Genomic DNA, 20,933 nt, shown 5'->3' on the forward strand with positions numbered 1-20,933 from the left:
GAACACCAATTCCATACTCAAGAAGTTAAACCGACACCTGTGGCTAAAAGAAAAAATAAAAATCAAATAGTCTCTAATTCGGACAGAGCACTAGAAGCCAGAGCCAACCAAAGGACGCTCATGATGATCCTGGCTCCCTACAACCAGGAAAACAAGTTGAAACCAAGCCGAAGGATTCCCTCCGGACCCTGCACTCCCACAGGGATCCTCCTTGGATCAAGCACGCACTCTCAAGACAGCCCTAGAAGACCTATTTATGGACCAGAGCAACAGAATCTCAGCAGGCCTCAGAGGCCAAATTGTTACTTTATGGAATAAAATGGAGTCCGTTTTATTCCACACATACTTAAAATCTGAAACAGCCACAGCTAAACTGGAGGCTTATAAGGAAGGAGGAGCAAAAAATATGCCACAGCACACTCCCTCCTATGCAGATGCATAGGAGGGAGTGTGCTGAGGGAGTGTGGTCACACTGAGAACACCGGCTCAGTGTGACCACACAGCCACCCAACCAATACAAGCCAGGGAGAAATCCACCACTTGGCGACCTAACCTTGTAGTGTTGAGACCCCTTAATAAAGTGGACAAACATTCTAGTGAAGTCACTAAGCAGACAATAATTGATAAACTCTCCGATGACCTAAGGACCACGAAAATAAAATCGGTACGAAAGACAAGGAATCCAGGCGTGGTCATCGAAACAGAGACCACAGAGGAAATAAACGAAATAATAGCCAACCCCAAGATCGCAAGCCTGGGGCTCAGAGCTGAACTCCCAAGAAGGAAGGAGCCCTCCATCCTTATATACAACCTAGATAAGGATATCAAACCCGAAGAGGTCGCAAGAGAATTGTTTGATAGAAATCTGTCCAAACATTTGCCAGATCAAAATCTAAATGATCATGTGACACCCAAGCACACCATCAAGACCAAGTCCTCGAGCACAGTCAACTGGTCTGTAGAACTGAGCCTGGTAGCTTGGCAAATACTTATAAATCAGACTAGAGTTTATATATACTGGGGTGGCCACCGATTCCGCGAACATGCGGCTATCATCAAATGCTACAACTGCTGCAAGTTCGGACACACGTCGCGCACATGCTCCCAGGCTGTGCAAACCTGCGGCCACTGCGCTGGCAAGGGCCACAACTGCACCGACTGCCCAAATAAGAGCACAGACGCCGTTTGTGCTAACTGCAGAAGTCAGAAAAGGGATGCCTCCCATTCCCTCAGAGACAGCATGTGTCCCATATACCAAAAATACAAGAGCTTGACCCAATCCAGAACAGATTATGGCACCACACCATAAACAATTCAACACTAAAGTAATCAAATTCTTCCAGCTAAATGCTCATAGAACCAGGGCAGTGGCCGATCAGGTCAGGATGAAAGCCGACGACAAAAATATAGAATTATCATACTCCAAGAACCATACGCAGCCGCCAATCAAGTAAGGGGATACCCCCTACAATACAAGATCATACAGCCTGAAAATGAAATCCCTTGGGCCGCTATTGTGGTCAGAAACCCAGATATAACAGTTACCATGATCATGCACTTCTGCACCACCTGGGCAGTCTGTGCACATCTTATCTCAGCACTGGGAGCCTTCTACGTCGTCGCCCTTTATTGCCACCCAGGAGAGGACATAACGATGGCTACAAGGTACCTAAGAACATGTAACAAATATCCTCCCTGACCAGAAACTAATAATAGGAGCGGATGTGAACTGCAGGTCACCAGCTTGGTACAGCCACACCCCGGACAGGCAGGGGACAAGGAATGGGCAGCGCCTGGAGGAATTCCTAGCAACATCAACGATAACAGTGCTAAACCAACCTAATCAACTACCGACTTACTGCAACCTACGATGGGAATCAACCATCGACGTCTCCCTAGCCACTAGGAACATTGCTGGCAATACAACAGACTGGACGGTTCAGGATGCCTGGACAACATCCGACCACAGGGTCCTGACCTTCCAACTCAACAGAGACCATCAGAGACAATATCCTGAGAGAAAAATGCTGCAGAGATATGCGCTGAACACTGCAAACTGGAACCAATTCAGAGACACTCTAATAGCAGAAAAAGATACACAGCAAGCTGCAATTCAAACAAATCAAGACCCTGACCAACTCCAAAAAACAGTCACAGCGATCATTACTAAAGCAGCAAATGCTACGATAAAACGAAGAAAACATGCCTCAAGTGCTATACCATGGTGGAGTCCGGAGCTCCAGAGGCTCCGAAGAGAAGTCCAGGACAAACGGAAAGCATTCCAGAGAGCCAGACGCTCCTGGCCTGCCCCTGAAGTGGATGCACTGCGGGAAATCTACAAGGAGGCCAGAAACCAGTACACCTCGCTCATACGCAGAAGTAAACAACTCTCGTGGGAAAATCTGGTCGCAACCACTGGCAACACTGACCCCAGGAGGGTGGTCTACAAAGTAACCACTAATAAACTCCCCAGGGGAGAGGTAATTTCAGCCACCATAACACCACAGGGAGATGCTACCAATTCTTGGGAGGCATCTGTTAACAATATTTTGGACTCAACCTTCCACCCTCATGTAGACCCACAGACACCCCAACAAATCAATATGTGCACAGAGAATGAAGACTACCGAACAGAAGACAGGGAACCGGATTTCACAATTTTTTTTTTTTGTAGTTGTTGGCGCATCGACTTCTGTGGCCATAATGCACCTCCCAAGGTTTTTTGCAGTACTTTGATCCAAGCCCGAGGCGAGATTCGAACCTGCGACCTTTGGGTTGCCAGGCAGGCACTTTACCCACCTGGCTAGCCCAGTCGGCGGATTTCACAATAGAGGAATTACAAGCGGCTGCGCACCTTATTAAAAGTAAGAAATGTCCGGGTCCAGACCTCTTAGAGCCAGAAATCATCAGGAAGGTGGTGGAGATAGCCCCCGATATGCTACTGAATCTCTTCAATCTATGTCACCAAACTGGGACCTATCCGAAGGACTGGAAAAAAGCAAACATTAAACTCATAATTAAAAACCCGACAAAACCACCAGACCAACCAACTTCCTACAGACCAATAGCCCTACTAACAGACTGCAGTAAACTCTTGGAACGACTCCTGTTAACCAGAATACAGGCTCACTACCTACAGGCAAACCTAATGTTCCCAAACCAGTACGGCTTTAGACCGGGAACATCGACTGTAGATGCCCTGAAGAACGTCCTTACACATGCCGCTGCCACAGAAAATAAATACTTCCTGGCTACCTCTATCGACTTTGCTGGGGCGTTCGACACTCTTTGGTGGCCGAGCATCCTGGCCTGGCTCCGGGTGAGTGGGATGCCAGTCAACCTCTATCGAGTAATCCAAAGCTACCTCTCCAGCAGACTCATCATGGTGAATGCTCCATATAAAATACTCACCAGAAAAATCAACAGAGGCTGTCCACAAGGCTCCGTTTTAGGACCTACATTATGGAACATCGTCTTGGATGAATTCCTAAATACCGATATTGGAGAGGCGTCTTCACAAGCCTTTGCAGATGACCTCAATCCTGATGATAGAGGCAAACAGCAGAATCCAGCTGGAAAGAAAGGCAAATCATGCCCTTAAAATCCTACAAGAGTAGACCAATATCCACTTCCTTAGGATCTCTGCAACCAAAACGGACTCCATTCTTCTCAAGGGTGCCCTAGAGCTCTCTGAGCAGTGAAGACGAGCTGCAAGAGTAGCTCATGGTGTCTTGTCAATGATATACAGGAATTTTTCTAGCAGGGATAAGGAGGTGATTATTCCCTTGTATAAGGCAATGGTTAGGCCACATCTTGAGTACTGTATACAGGTCTGGAGGCCTCATTTCAAGAAGTATGTAGAGCTGCTGGAACGGGTACAGAGAAGGGCAACAAGATTAGTGAATGGAACAAAGGGTTGCTCTTACGAAGAAAGGCTTAAGTTTTGCAAATTACAGAGTCTGGAGACTAGGCACCGGCGAGGTGATCTGATAGATGTGTATAAGGCTTTGAATGGTTTGAGCATGCTCAATGCCAATGGGATTCTTCATCTTGCTCAGAATAATCACCTCAGAGGGCATAAATTCAAATTGAGGAAGGACGGATGTCGGATAGATGTGCGCAAATTTGCCTTTGGCCAGCGGGTGGTTGGTTGGTGGAACCGACTTCCATCACTTCTTGTTGAAGTTGATAGCCTAAACAAATTTAAAGCTCAACTGGACAGGTATTTCGAACGAACGGAGGGGTGAAATGGGAGTGGTGTGTGTTTTTTTTTTTTTTTTTTGGCTGATGCTGAATAAGCTTGCTTTCTTGCATCATATGCCTCTACTAATGCTAATGCTAGATTACAGGAGACCACACAGATTAAGATTGATGGTATCACACTACGACTGTCCAAGGAACTTAGATACCTGGGAGTAATACTGGACCCCACTCTCTCCTTCCAGGCACATTTGAAATACATCCATATGAAGATACGGGGCTATACAGCCCTTGTTACCAGAGTCGCAAAAAGGAACTGGGGATTGAAAAAGAAGACCCTCAAGAAGTTTTACAAAGCCGCCTTCCTGCCGATAGCTACCTATGCTTCCGGAGCATGGTACCCCAAAGTCACCATGGCTGTAAATCACAGAATCCTCGACTCTATCCATAGAGCCATGCTGCTCGCTATAACCCGGGCCTGCAGAACAGTTAGCACCCACGCGCTGCAGGTGCTGGTGGGAACCCTACCTTTAGACCTCGAAGTAGCTAAATGTGGAGTATTATATGAACTCTCTAAGGAAGAGCCTGCACCTTCGCCGGCTTCGACGCAGATCCTACCACAAACCGTTTGACTGAGAAAAAAAAAAAAGACTTACAAATCATCTCGTGCAAACCTGGCAAACAAGATGGGAGAATTCCCCAAAGGGAGAAGTCACCAAATGATTCTTCCCCAACGTTGGCAAACTCTATCAAATGGCTCCAGCATGGTTCACGCCGGGACTCCACGCGACCTTTCTGCTAACAGGACATGGTGCCTTTAAGGCTAAACTTACAGCCCTGGGCATTACAGATGACCCGAGGAGGTCATCATAATGCCAGCTTTATGATGACCTCCGCTGCCAGCTCATCACCCGGATCACCTTTTTGCCCAGAGATAGAGAACATAACCTCCTGGACGGGAGGCAGGAATATATTGCCTACTCAAAGTTCGCTGAAGCCTTGTACAGAAGACGGGACCTGAATGCACACTAGCCACATAATGGCTAGAAGCCAAAATGTGCATCTGGCTCTCCTTTAATACCCCTTCCTGGCAGGAGGACGAGACGACCAGTCGACTCGCTCCCTTGCTACCCCACCTTTCCTTCTGGTGAGGCATGGGCATGCCTCACTGACCACCTGGGGGAATCTTTTCTGTGTCCCCCATACTTCTGCCTTTTCCCCCCAACCTTCTTCTTCCCCTCCGCACTCTATCTATACATGACGCGAGCGCCCCACACACTAAATTTAATCTAGCCCAAAAATAATCTTCGCCCTGTCTCGGCCTAATTATCCTACACACTGCCCTACTCCTGCCATATGAATGCATGCACACATGCTGTATGCAAACATCCAAAGTAATTACGATTGCATGGATACGTATATATTATGTATGACTGTTGTGTATATGTGCATATATGTGTATGTGTACATAATTTTTTTTTTTTTTGTAGGTCCTAGCTGCCGAAATCTCAGGAAATTAAGTGGCATGACCTGCCAGAGTAAATTTTAGTCTACTGGTGTTTCCTGGTCTGCCTCCACGGGGCGAAGGTGGGGCAACGCTGGGCTCCAGCAGGGGTCCAGCGGCTAAATGACCAGATGAACAACGGTACATGACATTATACAGGTACAATACCCACACACTTTTAAACCTCTGGCATTCCCAGGAAACTGGTACACCCACCAAGAAAGCAATGCGGAGATGGGGGAACCCCTGGTGCTGCATGACAACAATACACCTTAGACTGATTCAGAGGACAACCGCCTCCCTCAGTTCTCCCCTGAACCACAGCACTTCCATTAGTTTGAGCCTTTTGCTTTACTGCTCTGGTCTGAGTCATGATTTCTATTCAGGTTCGATAAAATTCCAATACAAAATATAACTCTAAACTTATATCCCAATGCAGTTATAACATTATACATATACAGCGGATGCCGGTTATTTGGGCCACTGGTTAATCGGGGCAGCCGTTTATTTGGGGCAAATCTTAAAAAACAGAACCCAATCGAGAAAATAGCCAGGGTTTACTTCACTTAATTGGGACAACGTGCTGTTTAATCGGGGCAGGAGACTGCAGCACTGAAGATTACCCTACGATTGTCTCCGACCGTACCACGTAGTTAGGTCGGATTTCTGGAGGTCACAACTAAAACAATTGGCAGTCACCTGTTTATTGGGCTTTTCTGTTAGTGAAATCTATCATAAACTGATAGTAAACTCGATCTTATTGAATTTGCGATAATACCGACGGCTGGAATTCTGTGGGTTATTATGGTGAAATGTGTTTATACTTCCATTGAATCTTCAATCATATAAAAAAAATTATTTTCAGAATCTTCTCTTCATTCCTAGTTTTAAAGCTTCATAACTAGTTACTCTGTTCTCACTTGTGCGTATCATGTTACTTGCAATTTGTGTGCCGTGTTTTTTGTTATTGATTGCTTATCTTTTTACTGTTTTAAATTTTAACCCCTACCCACAAATGTAGAGTGAACAGAAATGTCAACTATTTACTATGTACATATTACAGTACGTATTAATTATTCCGATTATCACGTATATTCTTCCGAATTTCAAGTATCATTTAATTTTTTAATTAGTAAAATAATAAAGGGTAAATCTGTGATTAATATATCTTTACTTTTATAGCCTGTGGATAATATTCCTCCTATTTTCGCTAATTATAATCTCTGTTTAATAGAATTAAAATTCAATTCACAAACGTGATCACATTGAATGGCACTTACTACACATCGTATAGTGAAAGGTACTTTACTATGGTGAGTCCATCGTAACGTTATTTGATTGTACAGTGAACCAATTGTAAAGGGGGGGGCATTGTATTTTTAACTATTTACGTGAAACTTCGGATAATTAGGACAGCCGCTTAATCGGGCCAAAATGCACTAGTCCCAAATAACTGGAATCGACTGTATATATATGTATATGTATATATATATACATATACATATATATACAGTATATATATGTATATATATACGATAACGAAATACACATATATATATATATATATATATATATATATATATATATATATGTATTTCGGTATCGAATACTATAATAATACTATACTCGCTATCTAGTTTTCCGTTAAAACTTACGCTATGTAGTTCGGTGAAGGCATAGTATCATATAACAATGGCGGCAAGTTATGAACGGTGAACCTATGAACATGAAGTATTATTTACTTTCCAAATCGCGCTATCTAAATTCAAAATAAACCACAGATCTTGACTAGGTCTATAAAGTATTTATAGAAAATAATTTAAACTAGCAAATTCAACCCAAGCACGGTACTAAGTACTATAGGTTCTAATACCTCTCATGTTTGGGATTTACATTAAAAAAAAAAAAAAAAAAATTAAGTCAATAAAGCAGCTAAATATAATTAAAAACTTTGAATTTCCAGGAGCTGCAAAACTTGTCCAACACGTGGATTTGATACCCTTACCGATACTAAGTAATAACCTAAAAAATCTCTACCTAAATTCAAATTCAACTAAAGTATAGTTACTAGGAATATAAAGCAGCTCTAAAAAATAAATTAATATGCCAATTTAAATCAATAAAAAAAATAAAAACTTCTCTATTAGCTGGAGCCATAAAAACTTTGCCTGTTCATGTGTACTCTCGCACCCACTCTGTACCATAAATAATACCATAGTAGAGCATTAACCATTCTCTCCAGGATTTTCATAAACAGCTAGTCAGAGATAGGTCAACAGTCAGTAGGAATTTTAGGATCTTTTCCTGGCTTAGCAAAAGCAACAATGGTTGCCTTATGCCAGTCGTCCAGAGGCTGCCCTTCAATATGCCATCTGATCGAACAGCACTTGCCTTAGTATAAGTTAAAATTCTTTTTTAACTTTTGTATATTAAACAGCACATTGTAATAATAAGGGCTCTCTGATTTGCATAAAATGCATAAAATACGATGCATAAAATATCGGTTTTTATCGTTTTAATCAGTATATTTTATGCATTTTATTGATTGTAATGTAGCAGATTTTAATAATTTATATGTAGAGTTTATTGTAAAGTTAAATTTGTTGTAGATGCGGGTATTTTGACTTATTATAAATCAGTTATCAAAAGTTTAGTTTCCCTGGTGTTTTAATTCTACGCAAGGTTGGTGAAAAAAGACTCAAAAAAACAGTATAAAAATTATTGTTTTTCTAAAACTTTTGATTTAAATTTAGTAGTACAACATTATTTTGCGATTTTCTGATTAACTTGGTGTATTTATTCTTTACTCGGCCTTGTAATTGCATAAAAGTATCGGTAAAGGTTTCCACGTGTTTCAACTCCGCTGGCATTCGTAATTTTCCCGCCATTGTGATACGATAGTTGTATGCCGTACTAGATAGCGTTAGTTGAACTTCGTAAGCAGTTAAATTGTACGTTTAAATAAATACATATAACGACTTAGATTACAAACGTAATATAATTAATAACATAACATAATTAATTATAATTAATTAATAAATTAATAGAATCATGACTCAGACCAGAGCAGCAAAGCAAAAGGCTCAAGCTAATGGAAGTGCTGTGGCTCAGAGCAGAACTGAGGGGGGCAGTTGTCCTCTGACTCACAGCCTTATAAAATGCACTGTTTGCTTGATGTTTGCAGAGCAATCGGGTACAGGACATGATACTGCCAAGGGGGATGTCTTTGTGTGTGTGCGCGATGCAAGGAGTGTATCGATATCAGGCAACAACTCGGCGTTCTTGTGGGCCTATATGAGAGCTTGAAGGACAGGGTGGATGCCCTCGAAGAAACTAAATTGAGGGGCCCATCACGCTCTCAGCTGCCCACATCAACGCCAGAGCTTGCACTTGGGCATCGCGTGACACAGAGACAACCCCCAAGGCAGAATGCGCTGGTCCCGAAGGAACTAGTAGTTGTTGGTGACTCTATTGTCAGGGAAACGGGGAACATGCTTTGTAAAAAAGATAGGTGGAACAGGACCAGGGTATGTCTGCCAGGGGCAAAGGTTGATGACGTTGTAGAGCGAATATCATCTTTTAAGGGCACAAAAGGTGATATAGTTGTACACTTTGGCACTAATAATATTAAGAGTAGGAGACCGGCAGAATTACTTAACAAGTACAGGTCACTGTTGAACAAAAGCCGAGAATTAGGGTTGAATTTGAAAGTGTCTGCAATTCTGCCCAGACACGATAGGAGGGAGTATATGATGAGAGCCTTGTCGATCAATTCGGCCCTGGAAAGATTGTGCAAGGCTCAAGGGGTAGAATTTTTTTTCAGCCTGGACTGTACTTGTTAACAGGAGAGATTGCTTCTACAGGGATGGGATACACTTAAATAGAAAGGGTGCAAGAATATTTGTGATGCTATCGAGGCAGTGTTAGGTGGGTCGGAAAACTGCTAGCTTGGGGGGAGACAAAGACCAATAGATTGACAGTAGCCACTGGCAGAGGTGAAAGAGATTCTTGCACTGCTTCTATTAGAATGAGCAGAAGCCTGAAAAACAAGATGCATGGTATTTCAGAGACCGCTGGGAGCCATTGCGGTACAATTAAACACATGGGTTGTGTTAGGGTAGCTAAGAATAGAAACAGGTGCAGGTATACTTGCGTGTACACCAATGCTAGGAGTTTAGTAAATAAATTTGATGAATTTGAGGTATTGCTCAAAACATCAAAGGCAGATATTGTTGGGATATCAGAGACGTGGTGTCACACAGATATAAGGGATGCAGAACTGGAATTTGGGGAGTACAACATCTACAGAAAGGATAGACAGGATAGGAAGGGGGGAGGGGTTATGCTATTAGTTAAGAAACACATAAAAACCGAGGAAGTGAAGCCAGTCGACATCGCTGGACAGTGCAGTGTTGAGTCAGTTTGGTGTGACATAAGCATTGGGAGATCAAAATTGAGAGTAGGAGAGTGCTATAGGCCTAATGACTCTGATGAGTATAATAAGGAACTGTACAGGGAAATAGAGTGGGCTAGTAAATCAGAGAGTCTTATAATGGGAGATTTTAATTTCCCAGATATTGACTGGAATTTGGGGGCTGGTTACTCACACACTAGAAGGGCTTTTGTGGATTTATTGAATGATTGTTTTCTACATCAGCATGTTCAGGAGGCAACTAGAGGGAGTAATACTCTTGATTTGATTATCAGCAGTGATTCTTCATGCATTAAGAATCTGCAGATAAATGAACCACTAGGTGGTATTGATCACAGTGTGCTGAAGTGGGATTTACTGAAAGAGGTAACTACCATTAGGGGTAAAGGTAAGGGTTATTGCTTCCGTAAAGGCGACTACGATGGACTGAGACAGTATTTAAATTCTATACAGTGGGACCAACTGATGATGTTACCAACAGCAAATTCAAAATGGGAAGCATTCAAAGAACGTATCTTGGAAGCTACTAGGCTTTACATACCAACTAAGAAATATTGTTCAAGGTTTAGGCCAAAATGGATGTCAGATGAACTAATGAGGCATATGGCAGAGAAGAAAAATGCATGGGATACTTACAAATTAACACATGACACAGAAGCCTATGATAGATACAAGTTGATATGCAACCAAGTTACAAAGGAGGTTAGGCAGGCGACGGCAAATTACGAGAAATCCTTGGCAAGGGATGCAAAGAAAAACAGCAAAGAGTTCTTTACTTATGTAAACTCTAGAAGGAAGGGGATGAATCAGATTGGTCCACTTGATATTGATGGGTCAACTGTTGATGATCCTGCTCAGGTAGCTAACAAACTAAATGAATATTTTGCATCGACATTCACACATGAGGAGTTATTCAGCAAGGGGAATGCCAGAGGTGTATTCAACTCTAGCAGTAAGCTACAGAATCTTGAAATAACTGGGAGTAAAGTGGAGGAGAAACTGTTGAAGATAAACACAAGAAAGGCACCCGGGGTGGATGGGATCTATCCAGTTATATTAAAGGAGGCAGCAAGGGAAGTAAGCAAACCCTTAGCCATAATTATGAGAGCTTCCTTGGACTCAGGGGAGGTACCCATAGACTGGAAATGTGCAAATGTGACCCCAATTCACAAAGGAGGATCAAAGGCTGACACAAGTAACTATAGACCTGTGAGCTTAACTTCTGTTCCAGGAAAATTAATGGAGGCACTGGTTAAAGAAGCACTGCAGGATCATTTAGACAAGACTTCAGTTATAGCTCGGACACAGCATGGTTTTGTTAAGGGGAAGTCTTGCCTGACCAACTTGATTGGATACTATGATGCAGTCACAAAAGAACTGGATGCAGGGAATAACTTTGATATTATATACTTGGATCTTAGAAAGGCTTTTGATACTGTTGCACATGGAAGACTGCTACACAAATTGGAGCAGTGTGACATTGGAGGCAAATTGCTGCTATGGATAAAGGGGTGGTTGAGTGGGAGAAGACAGAGAGTGGTAATCAATGGACACTGCTCATCGTGGACTAATGTTATTAGTGGAGTCCCTCAGGGCTCAGTGTTGGGTCCATTATTGTTTTCTGTATTTATAAATGATATTGATGATGGTATATCAAGCTTAATGTCCAAGTTTGCAGATGATACAAAGGTTGGCAGGGTTGTCAAGGACACTACTGACACTACACTGCTGCAACAGGATCTGGAAAGGTTGAGCAGATGGGCTGAGAGGTGGCAAATGAAGTTTAACATTGACAAATGTAAAGTACTACACATGGGAAACAGCAACCCCAGAGCAACGTATCAACTCTGTGGTACTACACTGACAGTGGTAGAGAATGAAAGGGACTTGGGGGTGATTGTGCAGGCAGATATGAAGTTCTCTGAGCAGTGCAGACGGGCTGCAAAAGTAGCTCATGGAGTATTGTCAATGATATACAGGAATTTTTCCAGCAGGGATAAGGAGGTGATTATTCCATTGTACAAGGCAATGGTCAGGCCACATCTAGAGTACTGTATACAGGTCTGGAGGCCTCATTTCAAGAAGGATGTAGAGCTGCTGGAACGAGTACAGAGAAGGGCAACAAGATCAATGAATGGAACAAAGGGGTGCTCTTACGAAGAAAGGCTTAAGTTTTGCAAATTACAGTGTCTGGAGACTAGGCTCCAGCGAGGTGATCTGATAGAGGTGTATAAAGCCTTGAATGGTTTAAGCATGCTCAATGCTGATGGGATTCTTCCTCTAGCTCAGAAAAATCACCTGAGAGGGCATAAATTCAAATTGAGGAAAGACAGATGTAGGATAGACGTGCGGAAATTTGCCTTTAGCCAGCGGGTGGTTGGTTGGTGGAACAGACTGCCATCCCTTGTGGTGGAGGTTGATAGCATAAATAAGTTTAAGGCTCAGCTGGACAGGTATTTTGAACGAACAGAGGGGTGAAGTGGAAGTGGGCTTTTTTTTTTTTTTTTTTTTTTTGGCTGATGCTGCATAAGCTTGCTTTCTTGCATCAAATGCCTCTACTAATGCTAATGCTAAAAATGCTAATTATACAATTAATATTAAAATAGTTCCCACTTTGTCGCAAGTTTTTTTTTTTAACTCATGGCTTAAAATATGTTGCTTAAGACAGTTTCCAGAAGAGAGACTTAGGGTATAATTTCCATAGCAGAAACACTGCTGCTTTGCTATTCTATCAGAAGAGTGTGAAACCGTTCTACAGGCTTCAAAATCTAGCAATGTTTAAGTCCCAATATTTCCAGAGTTATGAGGTTCTACTATATATAGACAACACTACTGTTTTTATTACTGGGCAGAGTAGAAAAAGAAAATTTACCACAGGCCTTCTAGCAACATCTGGATGTTCTTTATAGAAATCTTTTTGAAAAGGATGAAGAGTGACCGCATTCCAGTCTGGGGCATATAACTTTCTACCATTTTGTCTGACATCTTTAGATGCTGCACCACCATATCTTGGCATTCTCATTGATCCCTTCATGACTAATTTTTTCTGAAAATTGAATTACATTATTATTGTATCTAAATTACCACAAAACAGCAACAAAAAAATGTCCATCATTACAGAATTATTATATCACTATTAAACTTTAAATAAATTTATTCACACACATCCACAGAAAGAAACAAAGCAATATTAGAAAATAAGACTTTATTAGTCTTAAGTTAATATCACAATCAAATGCCAAGCAGGAAATGTTTTTGATTTTAGTAAAAACTATACACAGAAGTAATGGTAAGTTTTCTAATAAAGAATTGCAATGTTGCTGTTCATCCTGATTTGGAACAGTTTCATACAATTAACTGGATTGTTTTGGTAATAAAGTAAGCTAAACAAGAAAAAGAGGTCACAGATTACTTCTATTCTGAGGCATGGTGACCACGACAACAGCTACACAAATTACAGAAACAGTTTCAGAATATCACAGACAGAATAATCTTTTCAAAAGTCCATGCAAAATTTAATGGCCTAAAGTCCAAGGCAATCAGGTATGATATCTCAGCACAATTTAGACAAATTATTTGGATGTACTGACAAACAGCAACCGAAGTCTTGCATCTAGGTTGCAATAATTCTAGGGAAACGTAAAACTTGGGTTTCCCTGAATTCTAGATTGCAGATAATGAAAAGAGCCAAATTTCATTATCTTTATCTTTACAATCAACAGTAAAGATAATTATAATGAAATTTGGGAGAGTTCAAGATGACTGGTGCAGACAAAGAATTTTGATCGTTTAGAAATAAGTATATTGTAAATTTTTGCCATTCAAGGGTACAGCTCTAAAATGGTGCGAACACCGTTTTAGAGTTGTACCCTCGAAATGTAAGTAAGATTGGATCTCGCCATGACATTCATCATATCCTCAAAAGTCATCAGTCATACTACATGATGGAAGAGATGGGGAAGAGTTGACCGTAACTTAGATCTGGAGACTAAACATGAGTTCCACCACTTCAAGCCTCCGATAAGCAAAGTTGTGGTATTGCACTGGTTGATGAGAGTCATCTACCACCTAGTATTGCATGGTAACACAGAGGGATAGCATTCCTCCATGTGGTGTGGGAGCCATATCTTGACCCCTGCTTACGTTAGTAAGCAGAGGTCGAGGTGTGGGTGACCTGGGTGGTCACCCACAGTGTGCTTGTGCATGGACGTTATACCCAGGATTACTAACCATCCCACCATCATGAAGGTGCAAGCAGAGGATTTGGCTGTCACAGACAATCCAGACTTCGCCAAAATTGGGCTCACTTGACTTGAATGTCACCTGATTTTTTTTTTTTTTTGATTTGGTAGTTGTTGGCGCATCGGCTTCTGTGGCCATATTGCACCTCCCAAGGTTTTTGCAGTACTTTGATCCAAGCCCGAGGCGGGAATCGAACCCGCGACCTTTGGGTTGCCGGGCAGGTACTTTACCCACTCGGCTAGCCCGGTCGGCCGAATGTCACCTGAATATCAGTTCCATCAGCATTTTAGACTCCCAGGTAGCAAATACAGCTTGTCTGGCATATCTGAGAGAATGTCTGTGACAACATCAAGGACCAACCATTATAAGCAACAGTATTATAAGCTCTTCTAAAATCCAAATATATGATATTTTACATCCAATTGCTATTTTACTGTACCATAGTATCCAATGAAATCATAAATCCACACTGTGGTAAGGTAAGGTAAGCAGCAGCCTTTCTCAATCCACTGCAGGATGGAAGCCTCCTCAACAATTCATATTGAGGGAAATGGACCATAATCTGCCACGGTGGTCCAGCATGGATTGGCAGATCGATCGTATTTAGAAGTCAGGGGCTTGAACCCAGGTCTACTTAAAGAGCTTGTGCTACTGCTCTCCTGCTCCGGACCACTTGGCTACGGAGGCGTAATCCATGCTGTGACTTCAGTATAACTTCATTCCTGGTCCTGCATTACTACTTTAACCTGCACTTATCATCTTGATAGGAGTGAAGTTATAGAGCAATCACAACACAAGTTTGTAAATGGGAGATCATTCCTAACAAATCAGATTAGCTAACATGAAGTTTTCAGAAAGGAAATTGATACAAAAAATAATTTTGTCATCATCTACTTAGATTTTAGTAAAGCCTTTGATGCTGTACCATATATATATACAATGCTTTTTTTGGGACGGTACACAACGGTACGGCATACCGGCACCTTTATTAACAGTGATGTGTGACATTTGGATCCAACCCAAGCACGGTAATAAGTACTATACTTTGTAATACCTCTCATGTTTGGGGTTTCCATTAAAAAAAAAAAAGAAAAAATGCAATTCAAAATTTGTAATATTCCGTAAATTTTTTTCACATTTACATACTATTCAAATAATCTTAAAATGATTTAACTAAATTTGCATTTCTTACTGTCTATTATTAAGATATTTTCTATATAAAACTGTATAATCATTTTTAGAATTACTCAGTTGGACTTCTGTTTAACGAAGTTCTTTTATAGCGAATTATTTTGAATTCCTCTCGGAAACTACATTTAAAATGGCATTAGCATTAGTAGAGGCATATGAAGCAAGAAAGCAAGCTTATGCAGCATCAGCCAAAAAAAAAAAAAAAAACCACTCCCATTTCACCCCTCCGTTCGTTCGAAATACCTATCCAGCTGAGCTTTAAATTTATTTAGGCTATCAACTTCCACAACAAGGGATGGAAGTCTGTTCAACCAACCAACTACCCGCTGGTTAAAGGGAAATTTCTGCACAACAATCCTACATCTGTCTTTCCTCGATTTAAATTTATGCCCTCTCAGGTGATTATTCTGAGTAAGAAGAAGAATTCTATCCGCATTCAACGTACCCAAACCATTCAAGGCTTTATACACCTCAATCAGATCACCTTGCAGTTGCCTAGCCTCCAGACACCGTAATTTGCAAAACCTAAGCCTTTCTTCGCAAGAGCAATCCTTTGTTTCTTTCACTGATCTTGTTGCCCTTCTTTGTATTCATTCCAACAGCTCTACATCCTTCTTAAAATGAAGCCCCCAGACCGGTATACAGTACTCAAGGTGTGGCATGACCATTGCCTTATACAAGGGAACAATCACCTTATCCCTGCTAGAAAAATTCCTGTATGTCATTGACAAGACACCATGAGCTACTCTTGCAGCCCATCTACACTGCTCAGAGAACTTCATATCAGCCTGCACAATTATCCCCAGGTACTTTTCATTCTCTACCACTGTCAGTGTAGTACCACAGAGTTGATACGTTGCTCTGGGGTTACTGTTTCCCATATGTAGTACTTTACATTTGTCAACATTAAACTTCATTTGCCACCTCTCAGCCCATCTGCTCAACCTTCCCAGATCCTGTTGCAGCAGCATAGCGTCAGTAGTGTCCTTAACAACCCTGCCAACCTTTGTATTGTCTGCAAACGTGGACACTAAGCTTGATATACCATCATCAATACCATTTATAAATACAGAAAACAACAATGGACCCAACACTGAACCCTGAAGGACTCCACTAATAACATTAGTCCACGATGAGCAGTGTCCATTGATTACCACTTTCTGTCTTCTCCCCCCTCAACCATCCCTTTATCCATAGCAGCAATTTGCCTCCAATGCCTCCAATTTGTGCAGCAGTCTTCCATGTGCAACAGTATCAAAAGCCTTTCTAAGATCCAAATAGATAATATCAAAGTTATTCCCTGCATCCAGTTCTTTTGTGACTGCATCATAGTATCCAAATACTGGAAGACTATTGTACAAATTCGTGCAGAATGGTATTAAGGGTAAGTTGCTACAATGGATAAAAGGATGGTTAAGTGGGAGAAGACAGAGGGTGGTAATCAATGGGTGCTGCTCTTCTTGGACTAATGATATTAGTGGTGTCCCACAAGGTTCAGTGTTAGGTCCACTGTTGTTTTGTATATTTATCAATGATATTGATGAAGGTATATCAGGCTTAATGTCGAAGTTTCCAGATGATACAAAGGTTGGCAGGGTTGTTAATGACAGTAATGGCAGTGTGCTACTGCAACAGGATCTAGATAATTTGGGCAGATGGGCTAAGAAGTGGCAACTGAAGTTTAACCTTGACAAATGCAAAGTACTGCATATGGGTAGAAGTAACCCCAGAGAAACGTACCAACTGTGTGGTACTACACTTAAGGTGGTAGAAAATGAAAAAGACCTGGGAGTAATTGTGCAGGCAGATATGAAATTTTCTGAGCAATGCAGACACGCTGCCAGGGCAGGTCATGGGGTTTTGTCAATGATATATAGGAATTTTGCTAGCAGGGAAAAGGAGGTGATTATCCCTCTGTATAAGGCAATGGTCAGACTACGCCTTGAGTACAGCATACAGGTCTGGAGGTCTCATTTTAGGAAGGATGTAGATTTACTTGAGCATGTACAGAGAAGGGCAACAAGATTGGTGAGGGGAATGAAGGGATCCTCTTACCAAGAGAGGCTTAAGTTCTGTAAATTGCAGTGGCTGGAGACTAGGCACCTGCGCGGTGATCTGATTGAGGTATATTGAGCACGCTGAATTCTGATGGGATCCTTCCACTTGTTCAGATTAAACCTAGGGGGGGCATAAATTCAAATTAAGAAAAGACAGATGTAGAATAGATGTGCGGAAATTTGCCTTTAGCCAGCGGGTGGTTAATTGCTGGAACAAACTTCCATCTGTCATTGTGGAAGTTGATAGGTTGAATAAATTTAAGGAGGAACTGGACACTCATTTGGAGAGAATGGTGTGATTTTTTTTTTTTTGTTGGCTGATGCTGCATAAGCTCATACATTTGCTTTCTTGCATCACATTCCACTACTACTTTCCCTTAACAAAACCATGCTGTGTCCGAGCTATAACTAAAGTCTTGTCTAGATGATCCTACAGTGCTTCTTTATCCAGTGCCTCCATTAATTTTCCTGGAACAGAAGTTAAACTCACAGGTCTATAATTACTTGTGTCAGCCTTTGATCCTCCTTTGTGAATTGGGGTCACATTTGCACATCTCCAGTCTATGGGTACCTCCCCTGAGTCCAAAGAAGCTCTCATAATTATGGCTAAGGGTTTGCTTACTTCCTTTGCTGCCTCCTTTAATATAACTGGCTATTCTCCTGAATTGTCTTCTCTAATTCCCCCCCCCCACACACACACTCTTCCAAACCAGTTCAAACACATACTGCAACCTATCAACGTCCATTTACTGTCCAAATTTTCTTCTTCCTCATTGACCCTTTCAACTTTTCTTTTCTGGAACAGTTTCCCTTCCCACATATTTCCTGAAAATTAAATTCTACAGAATCTTCTATCATCTTCTCTTCAACCCATACACGGGCACTATACGTTCTAATACCTATTTGGGGTTTCATTCAAAAAAAAAAAAAAAAAAACAATATTTCTATATCTTTGTACATCCTTCACAATACAATATATGGCGTAATGACCTATCCCTGTCTCTTCGTAATTTAGTTCTGAAAAATGGCAAGGTCTGATACGAATCTACTGCCAGTAAAAGCCCTAAAAATAAATCGAATGGCATTTGTCAGTAGAGTTTCAGTTGTTTCGTCGCTTCTCAAGAAAACTGAAAGTATTTAACTGTCCTTTAATATGATTATATATTTCGCACGCAGGTAAATTCGAAAAATTTTATTTATACGAAATGGATAAAAGATGACAGAAAGTAACCTTGAAACATCGCATAAGCCAAGCAGAAGCCATATACCTATCAACTTTATGACATCTCTCAATCTTTGCATAAAATCTACCTATGCGAATTAGTGTTATCACAACATATTTGGCTGAATTACATTAATTATAAGTTATGTAATTATGAATGAATTCATGAAACGACTAGGGCTTAGCGGGTTTTTTTTTTTTTTTTTATTTATCTCATGACAATGGCAATATCTTTTGCCTAAGACGTACCTTAGTTTCCGATCTTCGAATTTCTTTTCCGTTATAATAAGCTAGAAAAACTAAACACGAAATCTTAAATTACTTAACACTCACAAATTTGTAATTAAAAGCCGCAAATAAATAGAATTAAATATCCACTGGAAACCAAAATACCAACGTCAATTTAAAGAATGACGTCAAATTTCAACGTCAAGTTGCACTTGCTAGTTACACATGACGTAATTCTCAAATGTAACTCAACTATCCTGATGTTAAAATAGCATTGATGCAGAAAATAATATATACAGTTCAGTAATGGTTAAAATACATCCCAAAATTTACAAAACACATGACCCTTTTCAGAAAGTTTAACAAGAAGTTGTGGGTTTATATATTGTCTCGGACTCACACGTAACAGAGAACCCGCGAATTAATACAATTCGAGAAATCGTCTTTTTCTGGGGGTTCAGAAAACGAGGAAGAAGATAAAAAGCGGCAATGCAACGACATTATCTCCCCTATTAATATCGAATTACTGTGGCACGGAGCGAAACGAAGATATAACAAATTATTATTATTATTATACCTTGTATTCTTTCTCCCTGATTGGGAGTTCCACCTCGTGACGGGTATTGCTACCAAGTACAAAGGGTGGTTGTTGTTATGTCTGGTGTTACTGTTGGTCGAGGAACTCTCTAACTATCCTACAGGCGTTCAGGAGTGCTACCTTCTGGAGTTCCTTGTAGGTGTTCGTTGGGAGACCTATTGCTGCTAGGCTGTTATGTAGGGTCTTTGGCACCACACCTGTGGTTGACACGTTGATCGGGATGGAAGTTACTTGTTGCATATGCCACATTTCTCTGATCTCCTGTCTTAGGTTCGCATACTTCCTGATTTTTTTCCCCAGGGGTTTTCTGCAGGTTGCCGGTGTTGGGTACCGCTATGTCAATCAGATAGGTATTCTGTTTTTTTTTTCTTGTACATAAGGGTAATGTCCGGTCTATTGTGCGGGATTGTCCTATCCGTTATTATGGAGCGGTCCCAGTACAGCTTGTGGATTGGAGTCTCTAGTACTGCCTGCTGTTAGTACTTGTAGTACGGTACATTTTCTTCGACCAGCTGGTATTTCCTTGCAAGGTTCTGATGTATTATCCTGGCTACTTGGTCGTATTTATGAGTGTACTCAGTCTGGGTGATCACCTCGCATTCCGCAGTGACGTGTTCGATCGTTTCTTAGGCCAGGTGTCATCGCCGACATCTGTCATTGAATACTCCAGGCTCCTTGGCGATGTATTTTCTATAGTTCCTGGTGTTGATTACCTGGTCTTGGATGGCGAGCAGAATCCTTCGGTCTCGGGGAAGAACGTCCCACTCGTGAGCCATGCATTGGAAGCAATTTTATCTATGTGATCTTGATGGAAATCATTGGAGTGTCTTCTCTGCCCATCTTTCTATCTTCGTTTCTACCTCCCGGTTGGGGGGGATTACTCACAGGTTCAGTGGGATATACTGTTGTCTATCTTCCTTATGGCCTGGTCGAGTGCTGCTGTGTGTTTCTGGGTGTAATACTTGAGATTAACTATCGTATCAGGTCTATCAGGCCTCTTCCCCCTTCTTCCCGGGCAATTGTCAGTCTCTCCACGTCAGATTTCGGGTGGTGTTGGCGGCTCTTGGTCATCATTGTCCTTGTCTTTCTCATGATATCCTCCAGCTCGGTATTAGTCCACTCTATGACCCCGAAGGAACATGTTAGTACTAGGACTGCATAGGTGTTAATAGCTTTAACTGTGTTCCCTCCGTTCAGCTTTGCTTTCAGCAGGCTTCTGAGTCTCTGATGGTATTCTTCGGTCAGGCAGGTCTTAATTT

At 41.4% G+C, this 20,933-nt stretch overlaps 1 protein-coding gene across 1 annotated transcript in view; it reads right to left on the reverse strand.

Moving 5' to 3' along the window:
• Positions 1-19,674, reverse strand: part of LOC150082406 (putative ATP-dependent RNA helicase DDX5) — a 361,473-nt gene extending 341,799 nt beyond the window's left edge. Inside the window, exons 1-2 of the mRNA XM_090379268.1 lie at positions 19,654-19,674; positions 13,009-13,182 (exon numbers count right to left, since the gene is read on the reverse strand). Of these exons, the coding sequence (XP_090235394.1) occupies positions 13,009-13,170 (162 nt within the window). The 5' untranslated portion in view covers positions 13,171-13,182; positions 19,654-19,674. The remainder of the gene's footprint in view (positions 1-13,008; positions 13,183-19,653) is intronic.
• Positions 19,675-20,933: the final 1,259 nt, after the last annotated feature.

The sequence above is a fragment of the Mastigoproctus giganteus genome, chromosome 8, assembly GCF_048544385.1.
Source record: "Mastigoproctus giganteus isolate SK-2022 chromosome 8, ASM4854438v1, whole genome shotgun sequence".
In the NCBI taxonomy this organism is placed as follows: Eukaryota; Metazoa; Arthropoda; class Arachnida; order Uropygi; family Thelyphonidae; genus Mastigoproctus; species Mastigoproctus giganteus.